Raw genomic sequence first — 22,727 nt, forward strand, 5'->3', positions numbered from 1 at the left:
GGCTGTGACTACCTCTCAGACAGGATATACAGGCAGGTTGTCAGCAGTGATAGATGTTCCTGTAGTATAAGGTGTGTGATCACATGTCAGTATATCAGTGATGTCATCAGCAGGGGGCGGGGCGGGGCTGTGACTACCTCTCAGACAGGATATGCATGCAGGTTGTCAGCAGTAATAGATGTTCCTGTAGTATAAGGCAGTGTTTCCCAACCAGTGTGCCTCCAGCTGTTGCAAAACTACAACTCCCAGCATGCCCGGACAGCTTTTGGCTGTGCGGGCATGCTGGGAGTTGTAGTTTTGTAACAGCTGGAGGCACACTGGTTGGGAAACACTGGTATAAGGTGTGTGATCTCATGTCTGATCACATGTCAGTATATCAGTGATGTCATCAGCAGGGGGCGGGGCTGTGACTACCTCTCAGACAGGATATACAGGCAGGTTGTCAGCAGTAATAGATGTTCCTGTAGTATAAGGTGTGGATCTCATGTCTGATCACATGTCATTATATCAGTGATGTCATCAGCAGGGGGCGGGGCTGTGACTACCTCTCAGACAGGATATACAGGCAGGTTGTCAGCAGTAATAGATGTTCCTGTAGTATAAGGTGTGGATCTCGTATGATGGGAGTTCTTGGCCGGTGCGGTTGTCAGAGGTCGGGGGTGCTGGGCAGTGTCAGGAGCTGGAGACCATTCACGGGTTGTCAGGACGAGGACTGGGCGGCTCCGGATATTGACCCCGTTACAGTTTTTGCTGTTACCCTGATTTTCCGTCTTTGCCGCCTCCATCCTCATACGTGTTCTGTGACTCAGCGCTATTAACCCCTCATGGTTAAGGGCCGGTCTCCTTTCACATTGTGCAGATTTCTGACATTTACTGAGTCTCCGCACCGAGAATCGTCATCCAGCCGGAGCCCATGAGATGAGTGTACACTGGATATATCTGCAGTGGTGGCCCCCGGTATATACACGTCTCTGCAGTGTGCGTCCCCTGGTATATACACGTCTCTGCAGTGTGCGTCCCCTGGTATATACGTCTCTGCAGTGTGCGCCCCCTGGTATATACGTCTCTGCAGTGAGCGCCCCCCGGTATATACACGTCTCTGTAGTGTGCGCCCCCCGGTATATACGTCTCTGCAGTGTGCGCCCCCCGGTATATACACGTCTCTGCAGTGTGCGCCCCCCCCCGGTATATACACGTCTCTGTAGTGTGCGCCCCCCGGTATATACGTCTCTGCAGTGTGCGCCCCCCGGTATATATACGTCTCTGCAGTGTGCGCCCCCGGTATATACACGTCTCTGCAGTGTGCCCCCCCCCCCCCCCCCGGTATATACACGTCTCTGCAGTGTGCGCCCCCGGTATATACACGTCTCTGCAGTGTGCCCCCCCCCCCCCCCCCGGTATATACACGTCTCTGCAGTGTGCGCCCCCTGGTATATACACGTCTCTGCAGTGTGCGCCCCCGGTATATACACGTCTCTGCAGTGTGCACCCCCTGGTATATACCCGTCTCTGCAGTGTGCGCCCCCCGGTATATACAAGTCTGTGCAGTGTGCGCCCCCCGGTATATACAAGTCTGTGCAGTGTGCGCCCCCCGGTATATACACGTCTCTGCAGTGAGCGCCCCCCGGTATATACACGTCTGTGCAGTGTGCGCCTCTCCGGTATATACCCATCTCTGCAGGGAGCGCCCCCCGGTATATACCAGTCTCTGCAGTGTGCGCCCCCCGGTATATACCCGTCTCTGCAGGGAGCGCCCCCCGGTATATACCAGTCTCTGCAGTGTGCGCCCCCTGGTATATACCCGTCTCTGCAGTGTGCGCCCCCCGGTATATACACGTCTCTGCAGTGAGCGCCCCCCGGTATATACACGTCTGTGCAGTGTGCGCCTCTCCGGTATATACCCATCTCTGCAGGGAGCGCCCCCCGGTATATACCAGTCTCTGCAGTGTGCGCCCCCCGGTATATACCCGTCTCTGCAGGGAGCGCCCCCCGGTATATACCAGTCTCTGCAGTGTGCGCCCCCTGGTATATACCCGTCTCTGCAGTGTGCGCCCCCCGGTATATACCCGTCTCTGCAGTGTGCCCCCCGGTATATACACGTCTGTGCAGTGTGCGCCCCCGGTATATACACGTCTCTGCAGGGAGCGCCCCCCGGTATATACACGTCTCTGCAGTGTGGCCCCCCCCCCCCCCCCCCCGGTATATACACGTCTCTGCAGTGTGCGCCCCCCCGGTATATACACGTCTCTGTGGTGAGCGCCCCCCCCGGTATATACACGTCTCTGCGGTGAGCGCCCCCCCGGTATATACACGTCTCTGCAGTGTGCGCCCCCCGGTATATACACGTCTCGGCAGTGTGCGCCCCCCCGGTATATACACGTCTCGGCAGTGTGCGCCCCCCGGTATATACCAGTCTCTGCAGTGTGCGCCCCCTGGTATATACCCGTCTCTGCAGTGTGCGCCCCCCGGTATATACCCGTCTCTGCAGTGTGCGCCCCCCGGTATATACACGTCTGTGCAGTGTGCGCCCCCGGTATATACACGTCTCTGCAGTGTGCGCCCCCCGGTATATACACGTCTCTGCAGTGTGGCCCCCCCCCCCCCCCCCCCCCGGTATATACACGTCTCTGCAGTGTGCGCCCCCCCGGTATATACACGTCTCTGTGGTGAGCGCCCCCCCCGGTATATACACGTCTCTGCGGTGAGCGCCCCCCCGGTATATACACGTCTCTGCAGTGTGCGCCCCCCGGTATATACACGTCTCGGCAGTGTGCGCCCCCCCGGTATATACACGTCTCGGCAGTGTGCGCCCCCCGGTATATACACGTCTCGGCAGTGTGCGCCCCCCGGTATATACACGTCTCGGCAGTGTGCGCCCCCCGGTATATACACGTCTCGGCAGTGAGCGCCCCCCCGGTATATACACGTCTCTGCAGTGTGCGCCCCCCGGTATATACACGTCTCGGCAGTGTGCGCCCCCCCGGTATATACACGTCTCGGCAGTGTGCGCCCCCCGGTATATACACGTCTCGGCAGTGTGCGCCCCCCGGTATATACACGTCTCGGCAATGTGCGCCCCCCGGTATATACACGTCTCTGCAGTGTGCGCCCCCCGGTATATACACGTCTCTGCAGTGTGCGCCCCCCGGTATATACACGTCTCTGCAGTGTGCGCCCCCCGGTATATACACGTCTCTGCAGTGAGCGCCCCCCGGTATATACCCATCTCTGCAGGGAGCGCCCCCCGGTATATACCAGTCTCTGCAGTGTGCGCCCCCCGGTATATACCCGTCTCTGCAGGGAGCGCCCCCCGGTATATACCCGTCTCTGCAGTGTGCGCCCCCCGGTATATACCCGTCTCTGCAGTGTGCGCCCCCCGGTATATACACGTCTCTGCAGTGTGCGCCCCCCGGTATATACACGTCTCTGCAGTGAGCGCCCCCCGGTATATACACGTCTCTGCAGTGTGCGCCCCCCGGTATATACACGTCTCGGCAGTGTGCGCCCCCCGGTATATACACGTCTCGGCAGTGTGCGCCCCCCGGTATATACACGTCTCGGCAGTGTGCGCCCCCTGGTATATACACGTCTCAGCAGTGTGCCCCCCCCCCCCCCGGTATATACACGTCTCAGCAGTGTGCCCCCCCCCCGGTATATACACGTCTCTGCAGTGTGCGCCCCCCGGTATATACACGTCTCGGCAGTGTGCGCCCCCCGGTATATACACGTCTCGGCAGTGTGCGCCCCCCGGTATATACACGTCTCGGCAGTGTGCGCCCCCCGGTATATACACGTCTCGGCAGTGTGCGCCCCCTGGTATATACACGTCTCAGCAGTGTGCCCCCCCCCCCCCGGTATATACACGTCTCAGCAGTGTGCCCCCCCCCGGTATATACACGTCTCTGCAGGGAGCGCCCCCCAGTATATACACGTCTCGGCAGTGTGCGCCCCCTGGTATATACCCGTCTCGGCAGTGTGCGCCCCCCGGTGGCGGCTGCAGACACAGAAGTTTGGCCTTTATAACGATGGTATAATGTGAGATGAGGGGAAGTCCTTTGTATCTACCTGCAACATTGTATCACTGGCGGGGGGGGGGGGGGCTCAGAGGGAAGGGCGCTGATTAATCTCTCCTGTCTGCAGGAAGTGCTGAGCGGTGGTCTCCGGTGCCCTACGAGCGGGGTTACTCCGCAGGAGGGGACATGAAGGGAGGAGCTCCATCCCCCATAACTGTCTGGTAATCAGGAGCCAGGTGGGGTCAGAGGTCACGTCAGGATGGTGCCCCCGGTGTCCGGGGATTGTGTGACACACTGAGCTCTGCTACATCTGGTATGGAGAGGTGTCTGTATGAAGCCGGTGACATCAGCTGTAGAGATTGCTGTATGTCACGGGCGGCGGTCCGCTGGGTGTATGGCGCAGAAAGTTCTGTCCCGCGTTCTGGTGATGTCCGGAGTCCTGCTCATGCGCTTCATCCTCCGCACTTCACACTGATCGTCTGTAGCCAGGACCATTGTTCGGGGGGTTCTTCTGGACCTCGCCCCCCGCAGACCTGTACGTTTCCGTGGTTCTCCTCACATTCTGTCTCTTCTTAGAACTTCCCCCAGATTCCCAGCAGTGTGACAAGGTCGGGGTCACTCCAGGTCAGCGACTCCCATCATCCTCGGTCACCCGTCAGGTCCCTATAGCGGTGCAGGTCTGGAGGGATCTTCTCTCCTGGTCCGGTGACTATGGGGGGCGGTCATCTATTTGTGTTTACCTCTGAGGATTGGTCTTAAAATATGTGGGAACCACAATTACTGCAGTGCCGAAAACGAGGAGCCTTCCAGCAGATGGAGCGTGGTCTCTGGTGACCGCGGCCAAATAGTCCGCCTCTACCTGTGCAGGCGTCATAGTCACACGTAAGGAGGCGATGATGTCATAGGGACCCCTGGTACATGATGACATCACTGCCCCAGGACCAGCAGATTCCTGACACTGGGGCAGATTTAGCGATGTGGTGACGGTGGCCGCCCCTGTGACAGTGAACACCATGACCGAACCGCCAGGCATCCCACCGTAAGCCAGTGGGGCAGGTGTGCACAGGACCTGTATGGTCACGTGTTATGTTCCAGGGTGTCCCGCTCTGTGGCCAACCCCAAAAATACTGGAAAAAAACTGAGAACATCTGGAGATGACGGCGGGCTCTTCTTGCAGGAGGCGATGGCGCCGCAGACATAATTATTACCAATCCGCTGAGGGGGCGCAGATAAATGCGGACCTCTTCCCTCTCACAGTCGGGGCAGTTTTGTGGCACAGAGTTGCGCCTGACACGTGGAGCGCGCGCTCTTCCTGTGCATGGTTCTTATTAGCTGCTCCCATCGTTTGTTTACTCTCAGGGGGAAGAAGAAGGAGGAAGGAAGGAGGGATTCCAGAGACGTCCCAGGACCCGCTGCCTCTCCTTCCCGCTGTCAGTTGGGCCTGTGGGTGCAGGGATGGCTCCTGGTCAGGCTCCACAGGATCTTACTGTATAGAGACAGCACAGGAAGAATGCAGAGGGGCAGGATGTATGGAGAGGGGCGACAGGCAGGATGTGGAACGCTCACTGCTCCCCTGGCTCCCACCCTGCTCTTCTACCCCTAGTTCCGATTTCCGTGGATCTCTGGACGGAGAGTTTTCATGACGGTGTTTGGAGAGGTGAGTGATTGGCTTCTCCTGGGGTGGACGGGGTGGGACTCCAGCTTGTCGACAACAGGGAAGTGGGGGTCTGCGGTGTGCAGAGTTGGGGTCTGCGGGGTGCAGAGTGGGGGTCGGCGGAGTGCAGGGTGGGGGTCAGCGAAGTGGATGTCGGCGGGGTGCAGAGTGGAGTTCCGCGGGGTGCAGAGTGGATGTCGGCGGGGTGCAGAGTGGAGGTCCGCGGGGTGCAGAGTGGAGGTCCGCGGGGTGCAGAGTGGAGGTCCGCGGGGTGCAGAGTGGGGGTCGGCGGAGTGGAGGTCCGCGGGGTGCAGAGTGGAGGTCCGCGGGGTGCAGAGTGGAGGTCCGTGGGGTGCAGAGTGGGGGTCCGCGGGGTGCAGAGTGGGGGTCGGCGGAGTGGAGGTCCGCGGGGTGCAGAGTGGAGGTCCGCGGAGTGCAGAGTGGGGGTCCGCGGGGTGCAGAGTGGAGGTCCGCGGGGTGCAGAGTGGGGGTCGGCGGAGTGGAGGTCCGCGGGGTGCAGAGTGGAGGTCCGCGGAGTGGAGGTCCGCGGGGTGCAGAGTGGAGGTCCGCGGGGTGCAGAGTGGGGGTCGGCAGACATTAGAAGAATTTTTACTTAGACAAATGTGGACGAGTCAGACACTGAAGCCGCAGCAGATAACGTGGAGGTGAAGTGTCCGGACCGGCAGAGACGTGTTCACAGTGCGAGCGACACGTACAGTGGGCTGCCCTTAATGGAAGATAGAGGGGCCCAGATGGCTCAGGTCTACAGGGGGTTAACCTTGGACATATCACAAAAAAGAGCACAAATTCTGTAACGTATCGATGTGACATCCACAGTGCCCCCCATAACAGTGACATCCACAGTGCCCCCATAACAGTGACATCCACAGCGCCCCCATAACAGTGACCTCCACAGTGCCCCCATAACAGTGACATCCACATTGCCCCCATAACAGTGACATCCACATTGCCCCCATAACAGTGACATCCACAGCGCCCCCATAACATTGACATCCACATTGCCCCCATAACAGTGACATCCACAGTGCCCCATAACAGTGACATCCACAGTGCCCCCATAACAGTGACATCCACAGTGCCCCCATAACAGTGACATCCACAGTGCCCCCATAACAGTGACATCCACAGTGCCCCCATAACAGTGACATCCACATTGCCCCACCATAACAGTGACATCCACAGCGCCCCCATAACAGTGACATCCACAGTGCCCCCATAACAGTGACATCCACAGCGCCCCCATAACAGTGACATCCACAGATCCCCCATAACAGTGACATCCACAGTGCCCCCATAACAGTGACATCCACAGATCCCCCATAACAGTGACATCCACAGCGCCCCCATAACAGTGACATCCACAGATCCCCCATAACAGTGACATCCACAGTGCCCCCATAACAGTGACATCCACAGATCCCCCATAACAGTGACATCCACAGATCCCCCATAACAGTGACATCCACAGTGCCCCCATAACAGTGACATCCACAGTGCCCCCATAACAGTGACATCCACAGTGCCCCCCCCATAACAGTGTGTCATCCACAGATTCCCCCCTAACCCCCCCCCCCCCATAACAGTGACATCCACAGATTTCCAGTGACATGCACAGTGGAGGGGACCTTTCCCTGGTAGATGCAGTGACAGGAGGAGTTGTCCCGGAAATACATTGTATCTCACTATTACCAGAGGACACAATGTGACACTGCGCGGGGGAGGGGCAACAGGGAGGTGACCGCAGTGTATCTAACCCCCGACACCATGTCAGCTACACTGCTGAGCTGCGGCCGGAAGGTTAGATACATGGTCAGCACTGAGAGCGGGAGGACGGAGAGGAGATGTACTCCAGGGTACACTGTATCACACAGGACAGGATTAGATACACAGCTCAGCAGACTGTATCACACAGGACAGGATTAGATACACAGCTCAGCAGACTGTATCACACAGGACAGGATTAGATACACAGCTCAGCAGACTGTATCACACAGGACAGGATTAGATACACAGCTCAGCAGACAGTATCACACAGGACAGGATTAGATACACAGCTCAGCAGACTGTATCACACAGGACAGGATTAGATACACAGCTCAGCAGACAGTATCACACAGGATAGGATTAGATACACGGCTCAGCAGACTGTATCACACAGGAGAGGATTAGATACACGGCTCAGCAGACAGTATCACACAGGATAGGATTAGATACACAGCTCAGCAGGCAGTATCACACAGGAGAGGATTAGATACAGCTCAGCAGGCAGTATCACACAGGATAGGATTAGATACACAGCTCAGCAGACAGTATCACACAGGATTAGATACACAGCTCAGCAGACTGTATCACACAGGATAGGATTAGATACACAGCTCAGCAGACTGTATCACACAGGATAGGATTAGATACACAGCTCAGCAGACTGTATCACACAGGATAGGATTAGATACACAGCTCAGCAGACAGTATCACACAGGATAGGATTAGATACACAGCTCAGCAGGCAGTATCACACAGGGTAGGATTAGATACACAGCTCAGCAGGCAGTATCACACAGGGTAGGATTAGATACACAGCTCAGCAGACAGTATCACACAGGATAGGATTAGATACACAGCTCAGCAGACAGTATCACACAGGATAGGATTAGATACACAGCTCAGCAGGCAGTATCACACAGGATAGGATTAGATACACAGCTCAGCAGACAGTATCACACAGGAGAGGATTAGATACACAGCTCAGCAGACAGTATCACACAGGATAGGATTAGATACACAGCTCAGCAGACAGTATCACACAGGATAGGATTAGATACACAGCTCAGCAGGCAGTATCACACAGGACAGGATTAGATACACAGCTCAGCAGACAGTATCACACAGGATAGGATTAGATACATAGCTCAGCAGACAGTATCACACAGGATAGGATTAGATACACAGCTCAGCAGACAGTATCACACAGGACAGGATTAGATACACAGCTCAGTAGACAGTATCACACAGGATAGGATTAGATACACAGCTCAGCAGACAGTATCACACAGGATAGGATTAGATACACGGCTCAGCAGACAGTATCACACAGGATAGGATTAGATACACGGCTCAGCAGGCAGTATCACACAGGATAGGATTAGATACACAGCTCAGCAGACAGTATCACACAGGAGAGGATTAGATACACAGCTCAGCAGACAGTATCACACAGGATAGGATTAGATACACGGCTCAGCAGACTGTATCACACAGGATTAGATACACACTGAGCATGTTTTGGGCTGCCCCAGCGCTGACCCCGGTGACCTCCGTCCTCCTTAGCGCTCGGTCATTATGTCATCATCTCCAGTAAAGGAAACGTTTTCGTGTAAAGAGGAACCTCGGGGTCAGAGGGCAGCGGCTGATCACCCTCCAGGGACCCTATAAGACGGGAGGCGTCCATGAACCCTCTCCGGGACACTGCAAGGAGAGAGGGGATCCGTTCCTTGTATACGGGGCGGTCTGTGTATAGAGGGTATCTGTTCCTTGTATACGGGGCGGTCTGTGTATATAGGGGGTATCTGTTCCTTGTATACGGGGCGGTCTGTGTATATAGGGGGTATCTGTTCCTTGTATACGGTGCGGTCTGTGTGTATAGGGGGTATCCGTTCCTTGTATACGGGGCGGTCTGTGTATAGAGGGTATCTGTTCCTTGTATACGGGGCGGTCTGTGTATATAGGGGGTATCCGTTCCTTGTATACAGTGCGGTCTGTGTATATAGGGGATATCCGTTCCTTGTATACGGGGCGGTCTGTGTATATAGGGGGTATCTGTTCCTTGTATACGGGGCGGTCTGTGTGTATAGGGGGTATCCGTTCCTTGTATACGGGGCGGTCTGTGTATATAGGGGTATCCGTTCCTTGTATACGGGGCGGTCTGTGTATATAGGGGGGATCCGTTCCTTGTATACGGGGCGGTCTGTGTATATAGGGGTATCCGTTCCTTGTATACGGGGCGGTCTGTGTATATAGGGGGTATCCGTTCCTTGTATACGGGGCGGTCTGTGTGTATAGGGGATATCCCTTCCTTGTATACGGGGCGGTCTGTGTATATAGGGGGTATCTGTTCCTTGTATACGGTGCGGTCTGTGTGTATAGGGGGTATCCGTTCCTTGTATACGGGGCGGTCTGTGTGTATAGGGGGTATCCGTTCCTTGTATACGGGGCGGTCTGTGTATATAGGGGGTATCCGTTCCTTGTATACGGGGCGGTCTGTGTATATAGGGGGTATCTGTTCCTTGTATACGGGGCGGTCTGTGTATATAGGGGATATCCCTTCCTTGTATACGGGGCGGTCTGTGTGTATAGGGGGTATCCGTTCCTTGTATACGGGGCGGTCTGTGTATATAGGGGGTATCCGTTCCTTGTATACGGGGCGGTCTGTGTATATAGGGGGTATCCGTTCCTTGTATACGGGGCGGTCTGTGTATATAGGGGTATCCGTTCCTTGTATACGGGGCGGTCTGTGTATATATGGGGTATCCGTTCCTTGTATACGGGGCGGTCTGTGTATATAGGGGGATCCGTTTCTTGTATACGGGGCGGTCTGTGTATATAGGGGGATCCGTTCCTTGTATACGGGGCGGTCTGTGTATATAGGGGGATCCGTTCCTTGTATACGGGGCGGTCTGTGTATAGGGGGATCCGTTCCTTGTATACGGGGCGGTCTGTGTATATAGGGGTATCTGTTCCTTGTATACGGGGCGGTCTGTGTATATAGGGGTATCTGTTCCTTGTATACGGGGCGGTCTGTGTATATAGGGGTATCCGTTCCTTGTATACGGGGCGGTCTGTGTATATAGGGGGGATCCGTTCCTTGTATACGGGGCGGTCTGTGTATAAAGGGGGTATCCGTTCCTTGTATACTGTGCGGTCTGTGTATATAGGGGGTATCCGTACCTTGTATACAGTGCGGTCTGTGTATATAGGGGATATCCGTTCCTTGTATACGGGGCGGTCTGTGTATATAGGGGATCCGTTCCTTGTATACGGGGCGGTCTGTGTATATAGGGGTATCCGTTCCTTGTATACGGGGCGGTCTGTGTATATAGGGGTATCCGTTCCTTGTATACGGTGCGGTCTGTGTATATAGGGGGGATCCGTTCCTTGTATACGGGGCGGTCTGTGTATATAGGGGTATCCGTTCCTTGTATACGGGGCGGTCTGTGTATATAGGGGGGATCCGTTCCTTGTATACGGGGCGGTCTGTGTATATAGGGGTATCCGTTCCTTGTATACGGGGCGGTCTGTGTATATAGGGGTATCCGTTCCTTGTATACGGGGCGGTCTGTGTATATAGGGGTATCCGTTCCTTGTATACGGGGCGGTCTGTGTATATAGGGGTATCCGTTCCTTGTATACGGTGCGGTCTGTGTATATAGGGGGGATCCGTTCCTTGTATACGGGGCGGTCTGTGTATATAGGGGTATCCGTTCCTTGTATACGGGGCGGTCTGTGTATATAGGGGGGATCCGTTCCTTGTATACGGGGCGGTCTGTGTATATAGGGGTATCCGTTCCTTGTATACGGGGCGGTCTGTGTATATAGGGGGTATCCGTTCCTTGTATACGGGGTGGTCTGTGTATATAGGAGGATCTGTTCCTTGTATACGGTGGGTATATAGGCTCCCTGTCCGTGCTGCTCCCGGTGTTCGGCTCCGCAGCAGTGAAGGGGTTACTCCCGCCTTGGATTCAGTGTCATTTGGAGGATTCCCAACATTTCTCGTCCTCGTTCAGTGAAGAGTCTTTTCCAAGAAAAACACGGAGGGGAAATCCTCCCACATCAAAGCCTCGCTCTGCCTCTAGTCACAGCGCAGCCGCCCAGCGCTGACATGAAACGGGTCAGGGATAAATCACAGGACCGATCCAGCATTATCTGTGTCACATCCAGAGCTGCACTTACAATGCTACTGCTTGTCCTCATGTCACATCCAAAGACATGATGTAATAAAAGAAGAGCCTGTTTTGTTCTGCAGTCACATCCAGAGCTGCAGTCCCAATTCTGCTGACACGTTATGCCTAATACTCTACTTGCACACGGAGCTGCAGTCACATTTCTGCTTGTATATCCTTACACTTCCCCTAGTCATATCCAGAGCAGCAGTCACTGTACATCATGTCTTAGGTCCATTCAAATCTATAGCTGCGTGAACTGTCAGAGCTGCACTTATAATTCAGCTGATATCAGATGTCATTCTCCAGACATATCCAGATCTGCAGGTACTGCACCCCCCGCTATACATCCACTGCACCCCCGCTATACATCCACTGCACGCCCATTATACATCCACTGCACGCCTATTATACATCCACTGCACGCCCATTATACATCCACTGCACGCCCATTATACATCCACTGCACGCCCATTATACATCCACTGCACCCCCACTATACATCCACTGCACGCCCATTATACATCCACTGCACGCCCATTATACATCCACTGCACGCCCATTATACATCCACTGCACGCCCACTATACATCCACTGCACGCCCACTATACATCCACTGCACGCCCATTATACATCCACTGCACGCCCACTATACATCCACTGCACGCCCACTATACATCCACTGCACGCCCATTATACATCCACTGCACGCCCATTATACATCCACTGCACGCCCATTATACATCCACTGCACGCCCATTATACATCCACTGCACCCCCACTATACATCCACTGCACGCCCACTATGCATCCACTGCACGCCCACTATGCATCCACTGCACGCCCACTATGCATCCACTGCAACGCCCACTATACATCCACTGCACGCCCATTATACATCCACTGCACGCCCACTATACATCCACTGCACGCCCACTATACATCCACTGCACGCCCATTATACATCCACTGCACGCCCATTATACATCCACTGCACGCCCACTATACATCCACTGCACGCCCATTATACATCCACTGCACGCCTATTATACATCCACTGCACGCCCATTATACATCCACTGCACGCCCATTATACATCCACTGCACGCCCATTATACATCCACTGCACGCCCATTATACATCCACTGCACGCCCATTATACATCCACTGCACGCCCATTATACATCCACTGCACGCCCATTATACATCCACTGCACCCCCACTATACATCCACTGCACGCCCACTATACATCCACTGCACGCCCACTATACATCCACTGCACGCCCACTATGCATCCACTGCACGCCCACTATACATCCACTGCACGCCCACTATACATCCACTGCACGCCCACTATACATCCACTGCACGCCCACTATACATCCACTGCACGCCCACTATACAGCCACTGCACGCCCATTATACAGCCACTGCACGCCCATTATACATCTACTGCAAGCCCACTATGTATCCACTGCGCGCCCATTATGCCTCCGCTGCACATTCACTATACATGCGCTGCACGCCCACCATACGCGCGCTGCTCGCCCACCATACGCGCGCTGCTCGCCCACCATACGCACGCTGCTCGCCCACCATACGCGCGCTGCTCGCCCACCATACGCGCGCTGCACGCCCACCATACGCGCGCTGCACGCCCACCATACGCGCGCTGCACGCCCACCATACGCGCGCTGCACGCCCACCATACGCGCGCTGCACGCCCACCATACGCGCGCTGCACGCCCACCATACGCGCGCTGCACGCCCACCACACCTCCCAGCACAGATCTTTGTGGCAGCTTGTAGTTTCTGACCCAGTTGCTATGTGAACATCGCCTTTGCCTTCGTGGCAGATTGGCCACCCCTTACTTCACACATTCGCCTGCTCAGTGACTTCTTTTCCACCAGATCACCTCCACTAATAGTAACATAGTAACATAGTAACATAGTACATAAGGCCGAAAAAAGACATTTGTCCATCCAGTTCGGCCTGTTATCCCGCAAGTTGATCCAGAGGAAGACCCCTCTCTAGTAGCTATAGCCTGTAATATTATTAAGCTCCAGAAATACATCCAGGCCCCTCTTGAATTCCTTTATTGTACTCACCATCACCACCTCCTCAGGCAGAGAGCTCCGTAGTCTCACTGCTCTTACCGTAAAGAGTCCATAGTCTCACTGCTCTTACAGTACAGAGTCCATAGTCTCACTGCTCTTACAGTACAGAGTCCATAGTCTCACTGCTCTTACAGTACAGAGTCCATAGTCTCACTGCTCTTACAGTAAAGAGTCCATAGTCTCACTGCTCTTACCGTAAAGAGTCCATAGTCTCACCGCTCTTACAGTATAGAGTCCAGCCTCACTGCTCTTACAGTATAGAGTCCATAGTCTCACTGCTCTTACAGTATAGAGCCCATAGTCTCACTGCTCTTACAGTAAAGAGCCATAGTCTCACTGCTCTTACAGTAAAGAGTCCATAGTCTCACTGCTCTTACAGTATAGAGTCCATAGTCTCACTGCTCTTACAGTAGAAGAGTCCATAGTCTCACCTTCTCTTACAGTATAGAGTCCATAGTCTCCCTGCTCTTACAGTAAGAGTCCATAGTCTCACTGCTCTTACAGTAAGAGTCCATAGTCTCACTGCTCTACAGTAAGAGTCCATAGTCCTCACTGCTCTTACATTATAGAGTCCCATAGTCTCACTGCTCTTACAGTAAAGAGGCCCATAGTCTCACTGCTCTTACAGTAAGAGGTCCATAGTCTCACTGCTCTTACAGTAAGAGTCCATAGTCTCACTGCTCTTACAGTATAGAGTCCATAGTCTCACTGCTCTTACAGTATAGAGTCCATAGTCCTAACTGCTCTTACAGTAATAGAGTCCATAGTCTCACTGCTCTTATCAGAGTCCATCACTGCTCTTACAGTAAAAGCCATAGTCTCACTGCTCTTACAGTAAGAGTCCATAGTCTCACTGCTCTTACAGTACAGAGTCCATAGTCTCACTGCTCTTACAGTACAGAGTCCATAGTCTCACTGCTCTTACAGTAAAGAGTCCATAGTCTCCACTGCTCTTACAGTAAGAGTCCATAGTCTCACTGCTCTACAGTAAGAGTCCATAGTCTCACTGCTCTTACAGTAGAGTCCATAGTCTCACTGCTCTTACAGTAAGAGTCCATAGTCTCACTGCTCTTACAGTAAGAGTCCATAGTCTCACTGCTCTTACAGTAAGAGTCCATAGTCTCACTGCTCTTACAGTATAGAGTCCATAGTCTCACTGCTCTTACAGTAAGAGTCCATAGTCTCACTGCTCTTACAGTAGAGTCCATAGTCTCACTGCTCTTACAGTAAGAGTCCATAGTCTCACTGCTCTTACAGTAAGAGTCCATAGTCTCACTGCTCTTACAGTAAGAGTCCATAGTCTCACTGCTCTTACAGTAAGAGTCCATAGTCTCACTGCTCTTACAGTAAGAGTCCATAGTCTCACTGCTCTTACAGTAAGAGTCCATAGTCTCACTGCTCTTACAGTAAGAGTCCATAGTCTCACTGCTCTTACAGTAAGAGTCCATAGTCTCACTGCTCTTACAGTAAGAGTCCATAGTCTCACTGCTCTTACAGTATAGAGTCCATAGTCTCACTGCTCTTACAGTATAGAGTCCATAGTCTCACTGCTCTTACAGTACAGAGTCCATAGTCTCACTGCTCTTACAGTAATAGAGTCCATAGTCTCACTGCTCTTACAGTAAGAGTCATAGTCTCACTGCTCTTACAGTATAAGAGTCCATAGTCTCACTGCTCTTACAGTATAGAGTCCATAGTCTCACTGCTCTTACAGTAAGAGTCCATAGTCTCACTGCTCTTACAGTAAGAGTCCATAGTCTCACTGCTCTTACAGTAAAGAGTCCATAGTCTCACTGCTCTTACAGTAAGAGATCCATAGTCTCACCGCTCTTACAGTAAGAGTCCATAGTCTCACTGCTCTTACAGTAAAGAGTCCATAGTCTCACTGCTCTTACAGTAAGAGTCCATAGTCTCACTGCTCTTACAGTACAGAGTCCATAGTCTCACTGCTCTTACAGTATAGAGTCCATAGTCCTCACTGCTCTTACAGTAATAGAGTCCATAGTCTCACTGCTCTTACAGTAATAGAGGTCCATAGTCTCACTGCTCTTACAGTAAAGAGTCCATAGTCTCACTGCTCTACAGTAAAGAGTCCATAGCTCACATGCTCTACAGTACAGAGTCCATAGTCTCACTGCTCTTACAGTATAAGAGTCCATAGTCTCACTGCTCTTACAGTATAGAGTCCAAGTCTCACTGCCTTACAGTATAGAGTCCATAGTCTCACTGCTCTTACAGTAAAGAGTCCATAGTCTCACTGCTCTTACAGTAAGAGTCCATAGTCTCACTGCTCTACAGTAAAGAGTCCATAGTCTCAGTGCTCTTACAGTAAAGAGTCCATAGTCTCAGGCTCTTACAGTAAAGAGTCCATAGTCTCATTGCTCTTACAGTAAAGAGTCCCATAGTCTCACCGCTCTTACAGTAAAGAGTCCATAGTCTCACTGCTCTTACAGTAGAGAGTCCATAGTCTCACTGCTCTTACAGTAATAGAGTCCATAGTCTCACGCTCTTACAGTATAGAGTCCATAGTCTCACTGCTCTTACAGTATAGGTCCATAGTCTCACTGCTCTTACAGTATAGAGTCCACTAGTCTCACTGCTCTTACAGTATAGAGTCCACAGTCTCACTGCTCTTACAGTATAGAGTCCACTAGTCTCACTGCTCTTACAGTTATAGAGTCCATAGTCTCACTTGATCTTACCAGTATAGAGTCCATCGTCTCACCGCTCTTACAGTTACCCAGAGTCCATAGTGCTCACTGCTCTTAACAGTACAGACGCCCTAGTCGTCCCTGCTCTTACAGTAAAGCGTCCATGCTCTCACTGCTCTTACAGTAAATAGTTCCATAGTCTGCACTGCTTCTTACAGTATAGAGTCCATAGTCTCACCGCCTCCGTACAGTACAGCAGTCCCTTAGTCTCACTGCTCTTACAGTACAGAGTCCATAGCTCTCCCTCGCTCTACAGTAAAGAGGTCCATAGTCTCACTGCTCTTACATTAAAGAGTCCATAGTCATCACTGCTCTTACAGTAAAGAGTCCATAGGTCTCCACTGCTCTTACAGTATAGAGTCCATAGTCTCACTGCTCTTCCCAGTAAGAGTCCATAGTCTCACATGCTTCTTACAGTAAGAGTCCATAGTAAGGTCAATAGTCACGCTCTTACAGTACAGAGTCCATAGTCTCACTGGCTCTTACAGATTACGAGTCCATAGTCTCACTGCTCTTACAGTATAGAGTCCATAAGTCTCACTTGCGTCTTACAGTATAGAGTCCATAGTCTCACTGCTCTTACAGTAAGAGTCCATAGTCTCACTGCTCTTACAGTAAGAGTCCATAGTCTCACTGCTCTTACAGTAAGAGTCCATAGTCTCACTGCTCTTACAGTAAGAGTCCATAGTCTCACTGCTCTTACAGTAAGAGTCCATAGTCTCACTGCTCTTACAGTAAGAGTCCATAGTCTCACTGCTCTTACAGTAAGAGTCCATAGTCTCACTGCTCTTACAGTAAGAGTCCATAGTCTCACTGCTCTTACAGTAAGAGTCCATAGTCTCACTGCTCTTACAGTATAGAGTCCATAGTCTCACTGCTCTTACAGTAGAGTCCATAGTCTCACTGCTCTTACAGTATAGAGTCCATAGTCTCACTGCTCTTACAGTATAGAGTCCATAGTCTCACTGCTCTTACAGTATAGAGTCCATAGTCTCACTGCTCTTACAGTAAGAGTCCATAGTCTCACTGCTCTTACAGTAAGAGTCCATAGTCTCACTGCTCTTACAGTAAGAGTCCATAGTCTCACTGCTCTTACAGTAGAGTCCATAGTCTCACTGCTCTTACAGTATAGAGTCCATAGTCTCACTGCTCTTACAGTAAAGAGTCCATAGTCTCACTGCTCTTACAGTAAGAGTCCATAGTCTCACTGCTCTTACAGTAAGAGTCCATAGTCTCACTGCTCTTACAGTAAGAGTCCATAGTCTCACTGCTCTTACAGTAAGAGTCCATAGTCTCACTGCTCTTACAGTAAGAGTCCATAGTCTCACTGCTCTTACAGTATAGAGTCCATAGTCTCACTGCTCTTACAGTAAGAGTCCATAGTCTCACTGCTCTTACAGTAAGAGTCCATAGTCTCACTGCTCTTACAGTATAGAGTCCATAGTCTCACTGCTCTTACAGTATAGAGTCCATAGTCTCACTGCTCTTACAGTAAGAGTCCATAGTCTCACTGCTCTTACAGTATAGAGTCCATAGTCTCACTGCTCTTACAGTAAGAGTCCATAGTCTCAGTGCTCTTACAGTAAAGAGTCCATAGTCTCAGTGCTCTTACAGTAAAGAGCCCATAGTCTCACTGCTCTTACAGTATAGAGTCCATAGTCTCACTGCTCTTACAGTATAGAGTCCATAGTCTCACTGCTCTTACCGTAAAGAATCCTTTTTGTATGTTTGTGTACAAACCTTCTTTCCTCCAGGCGCAGAGGATGTCCCCTCGTCACAGTCCTGGGGATAAAGGGATGATGGGAGTGATCTCTGTACTGACCCCTGATATATTTATACATAGTTATTAGATCTCCCCTCAGTCGTCTTTTTTCTAAAGTGAATAACTCTAATTTTGATAATCTTTCAGGGTACTGTAGTTGCCCCATTCCAGTTATTACTTTAGTTGCCCTCCTCTGGACCTTCTCCAGCTCTTCTATGTCTGCCTTGTTCACAGGAGCCCAGAACTGTACACAGTCCTCCATGTGTGGTCTGACTAGTGATGTGTAAAGTGGTAGGACTATGTTCTTATCACGGGAATCTATGCCTCTTCAGATGCCCCCATTATCTTATTGGCCTTGGCAGCAGCTGCCTGACACTGGTTTTTGCAGCTTAGTTTGCTGTTTATTAAAATTCCTAGAACCTTTTCCATGTCAGTGTTACCAAGTGTTTTACCATTTAGTATGTACGGGTGACTTGCATTTTTCCTTCCCATGTGCATAACTTTACATTTATCAGTGTTAAACCCCATCTGCCACTTATCTGCCCAAGCCTCCAGTCCATCCAGATCCCTCTGTAGTAGTATACTGTCCTCTGTAGTATATATATATATATACAGTATACTGTCCTCTGTAGTATATATACAGTATACTGTCATCTGTAGTGTATATACAGTATACTGTCCTCTGTAGTATATATACAGTATACTGTCCTCTGTAGTATATATACTGTCCTCTGTAGTATATACTGTCCTCTGTAGTATATATATATATACAGTATACTGTCCTCATCAGTGTAAATTACTTTACACAGTTTAGTGTCATCTGCGAAAATTGATACTTTACTATGCAAGCCTTCTACAAGATCATTAATAAATATATTGAAGAGAATAGGGCCCAATACTGACCCCTGAGGTACCCCACTAGTGACAGTGACCCCTCCAGTACTGACCCCTGAGGTACCCCACTAGTGACAGTGACCCCTCCAATACTGACCCCTGAGGTACTCCACTAGTGACAGTGACCCCTCCAATACTGACCCCTGAGGTACCCCACTAGTGACAGTGACCCCTCCAATACTGACCCCTGAGGTACCCCACTAGTGACAGTGACCCCTCCAGTACTGACCCCTGAGGTACCCCACTAGTGACAGTGACCCCTCCAATACTGACCCCTGAGGTACCCCACTAGTTACAGTGACCCCTCCAGTACTGACCCCTGAGGTACCCCACTAGTGACAGTGACCCCTCCAGTACTGACCCCTGAGGTACCCCACTAGTTACAGTGAGCCCTCCAGTACTGACCCCCTGAGGCACTCCACTAGTGACAGTGACCCAATCTGCGTGTGTACCGTTAATACCCCCCCTCTGTTTTCTATCCCTCAGCCAGTTACTTCCCCACATACAGACGTTTTCTCCCAGTCCGAGCATTCTCATTTTATATACTAACCTTTTATGTGGTTCAGTGTCAGATGCTTTGGAGAAGTCCAGATATACGACATCCATTGATTCGCCGCTGTCAAGTCTAGAACTTACCTCCTCATAGAAACTGATTAAATTAGTCTGACATGACCGATCCCTCACGAAGCCATGCTGATATGGCGGTATTTGCTTATTTCTGTTAAGATGCTCTAACATAGCATCTCTCAGAAAACCTTCAAACAGTTTACCCACAACAGATGTTAAACTTACCGGCCTATAGTTTCCAGGGTCTGTTTTTGGCCCCTTTTTGAATATTGGCACCACATTTGCCATGCGCCAATCCTGTGGGACATTCCCTGTCAGTATAGAGTCTGCAAATATCAGAAATAAGGGTCTGGCTATGACATTACTTAATTCTTTTAGGATACGGGGGTGTATGCCATCTGGTCCTGGCGATTTGTCTATTTTAATCTTGTTAAGTCGCTGATGTACTTCTTCCTGGGTCAGACAAGACACTTTTAATGGGGAATTTATTTTTGCATTCTGCATTTCATCTGACAGTTTATTTTCCTCAGTGAATACATTGGAGAAAAAAATATTTAACAGCTTTGCTTTCTCCTCGTCGCTCTCTGCGACTCCCCCCTCATCACTCTGTAGAGGCCGACACCTTCAGATTTATACTTTTTAACATTTATATAATTGAAGAATATTTTAGGGTTAGTTTTACTCTCTTTGGCAATTAATCTCTCGGTCTCTAGTTTGGCCGCTTTTATTTGTTTTTTACATGTTCTATTTTTTTCCTTATAGTTTTTCAGTGCTTCCGTGCTCCCCTCCTGTTTCAGTGAATGATATGCTTTCTTTTTGTCATTTATTGCTTTCGTTACAGTTCTGTTTATCCACATTGGTTTCTTTTTGTTCCTTAACCCTTTATTACCATACGGTATGTACCTCTCACAATGAGATTTTAGGATGTTTTTAAAGATATCCCATTTTGTGGCTGTATTTTTGAGGACTTTGTCCCAGTTAGTTCGGCCTATGGCCTCTCTTAGTTGGCTAAATTTAGCTTTTTTGAAGTTTGGTATTTTTGTTCCTCCCTGTAGAAACGCTCTTTTGAATGATAATTGGAAGGTTATTACTTTGTGGTCACTATTTCCCAGGGGTCCCCCAACCTGCACGTCTGTTGTTCTGTCCGGCCTATTGGTTAATACTAAGTCCAGTATGGCCGTCCCTCTAGTCGGGTCCTGAACCACTAATGATGATGACGTTTGGTTGCTGATGATGTCATCATTCCGGCGCTCCTCTCACTGCTTTGTTTGTGCTTCTTGCAGGTCATAAATGAACAGCCCTTATGCCCAATATGAGCTGGAGTTTCCTAACCCGTCTCCTAGAGGAAATTCACAATCACTCCACTTTTGTGGGGAAGGTATGGCTGACCGTCCTCATCGTCTTCCGGATCGTCCTGACCGCAGTGGGCGGAGAATCCATCTACTCCGATGAGCAGAGTAAATTCACGTGTAACACCAAGCAGCCGGGCTGCGATAACGTTTGCTATGACGCCTTTGCTCCGCTATCGCATGTGCGCTTCTGGGTCTTTCAGATCATCATGATTTCAGCTCCGTCCGTCATGTATATGGGCTACGCCATTCACAGGATCGCCCGCATGTCTGAGGAGGACAGAAGAAAACATGGCCACAAGAAGAAATCCTTCTCAAGATGGAGGGCGGGTGAGAACGTAGAAGATCCCAGCGATGAAGAAGAGGAGCCTATGATCTACGAAGCTCCAGCAGAGCCAGAGAAGGTGGAGAGTAAAGACAAGGAGAACAAGAAGCATGACGGGCGGAGGCGGATAAAGGAGGAAGGCCTGATGAAGATCTATGTCTTCCAGCTCCTCTCCAGGGCTGTTTTCGAGGTTGGCTTCTTGGCCGGACAGTATTTCTTGTATGGCTTCCAGGTCCTTCCTTTCTTTAAGTGCAGCACCTCGCCATGTCCACACACCGTAGATTGCTTTGTGTCCAGACCCACGGAGAAGACCATATTCTTGCTCATCATGTATGTGGTCAGCTGCCTGTGCCTAGTGCTCAATATCTGTGAGATGTTCCACCTCGGCATCGGCACCATCAGAGACGCCATCCGCAGCCGGAGGGATAGCAGCCCCAGACAACCGCCCTACAACTACTCCTACCCAAAGAACATGACGTGTCCCCCGGAATACAATATGGTGGTCAAATCGGACAAGTCCACCAAACTCCCCAACAGTGTGATGGCGCATGAGCAGAACCTGGCCAACGTGGCCCAGGAGCATCAATGTATGAGCCCCAATGACAACCCGCCCTCAGACCTTACCTCCTTACATAAACATCTGAGGGTGGCCCAGGAGCAGCTGGACATCGCCTTCCAAACCTACAATTCTCAGGTCAATGGCCAAACATCCCGGACCAGCAGCCCAGCGTCCGGGGGGACAGTAGTGGAGCAGAACTGGGTCAATACTGCTCATGAAAAGCAAGGAGCCAAGCCCAAAGCCGGCTCAGATAAAGGCAGCACCAGCAGCAAGGACGGGAAGACCACTGTGTGGATATGACCTGGATCTCCTCCGATCACTGCCGAAGCTGCACACAAGTCTAACCCGTCTGCTTACATGCCTACACTTCTAACCGACGGCCTGGGGGCTAAAGTGTCCCTCAGGGGGTCCTGTTCTGTGGACCAGATCTGGAGACGCTGCAGCGTTTGCACATTTTGGGGTACAGACAGGGGAACCCCCGATTCTTCTCATGTTTCTAATTGTAACTTTTATTTGTACAAATTGTTTCTGTTTTTTATAAAAAAGAAAAATCATTGAAACCTGACAAATCCAACATCTTCTCCTCATTCCTGGGATGTGAGGGGTTAACAGGTCCCAGGAAACCCCCCCCCCTCAGCATCGTGACAAGTAAGGGGACCCCAAAACATAGAGGCCACGCCCAACACTGGTCACATGACCCCCAAGAGAGGCAGGTGGAGTGGGGGGGGGGATAAAACCTACTGGAACCGTTATGGGCACAGATGCCACCCCTGATATAGAAAGGGGGGAGGGGCGAACCGCGGAGGAAACCGCCCG

At 51.2% G+C, this 22,727-nt stretch overlaps 1 protein-coding gene across 3 annotated transcripts in view; it reads left to right on the plus strand.

The window, feature by feature from the left end:
- The window catches only part of LOC122927081 (gap junction gamma-1 protein-like), a 74,391-nt gene extending 51,917 nt beyond the window's left edge, over nucleotides 1-22,474 (plus strand). For 2 of the 3 annotated variants that reach the window (XM_044278657.1, XM_044278658.1), the window contains one exon: nucleotides 20,962-22,474. In XM_044278657.1, the coding sequence (XP_044134592.1) occupies nucleotides 20,982-22,211 (1,230 nt within the window). In that variant the 5' untranslated portion in view covers nucleotides 20,962-20,981 and the 3' untranslated portion in view covers nucleotides 22,212-22,474. Of the gene's footprint in view, nucleotides 1-5,245; nucleotides 5,671-20,961 lie in introns of those variants that run through there. The other variant, XM_044278656.1, reaches the window with a different exon arrangement.
- The last annotated feature ends 253 nt before the right edge of the window (nucleotides 22,475-22,727 follow it).

Source organism: Bufo gargarizans, chromosome 2 (genome assembly GCF_014858855.1).
Source record: "Bufo gargarizans isolate SCDJY-AF-19 chromosome 2, ASM1485885v1, whole genome shotgun sequence".
Lineage (NCBI taxonomy): Eukaryota > Metazoa > Chordata > Amphibia > Anura > Bufonidae > Bufo > Bufo gargarizans.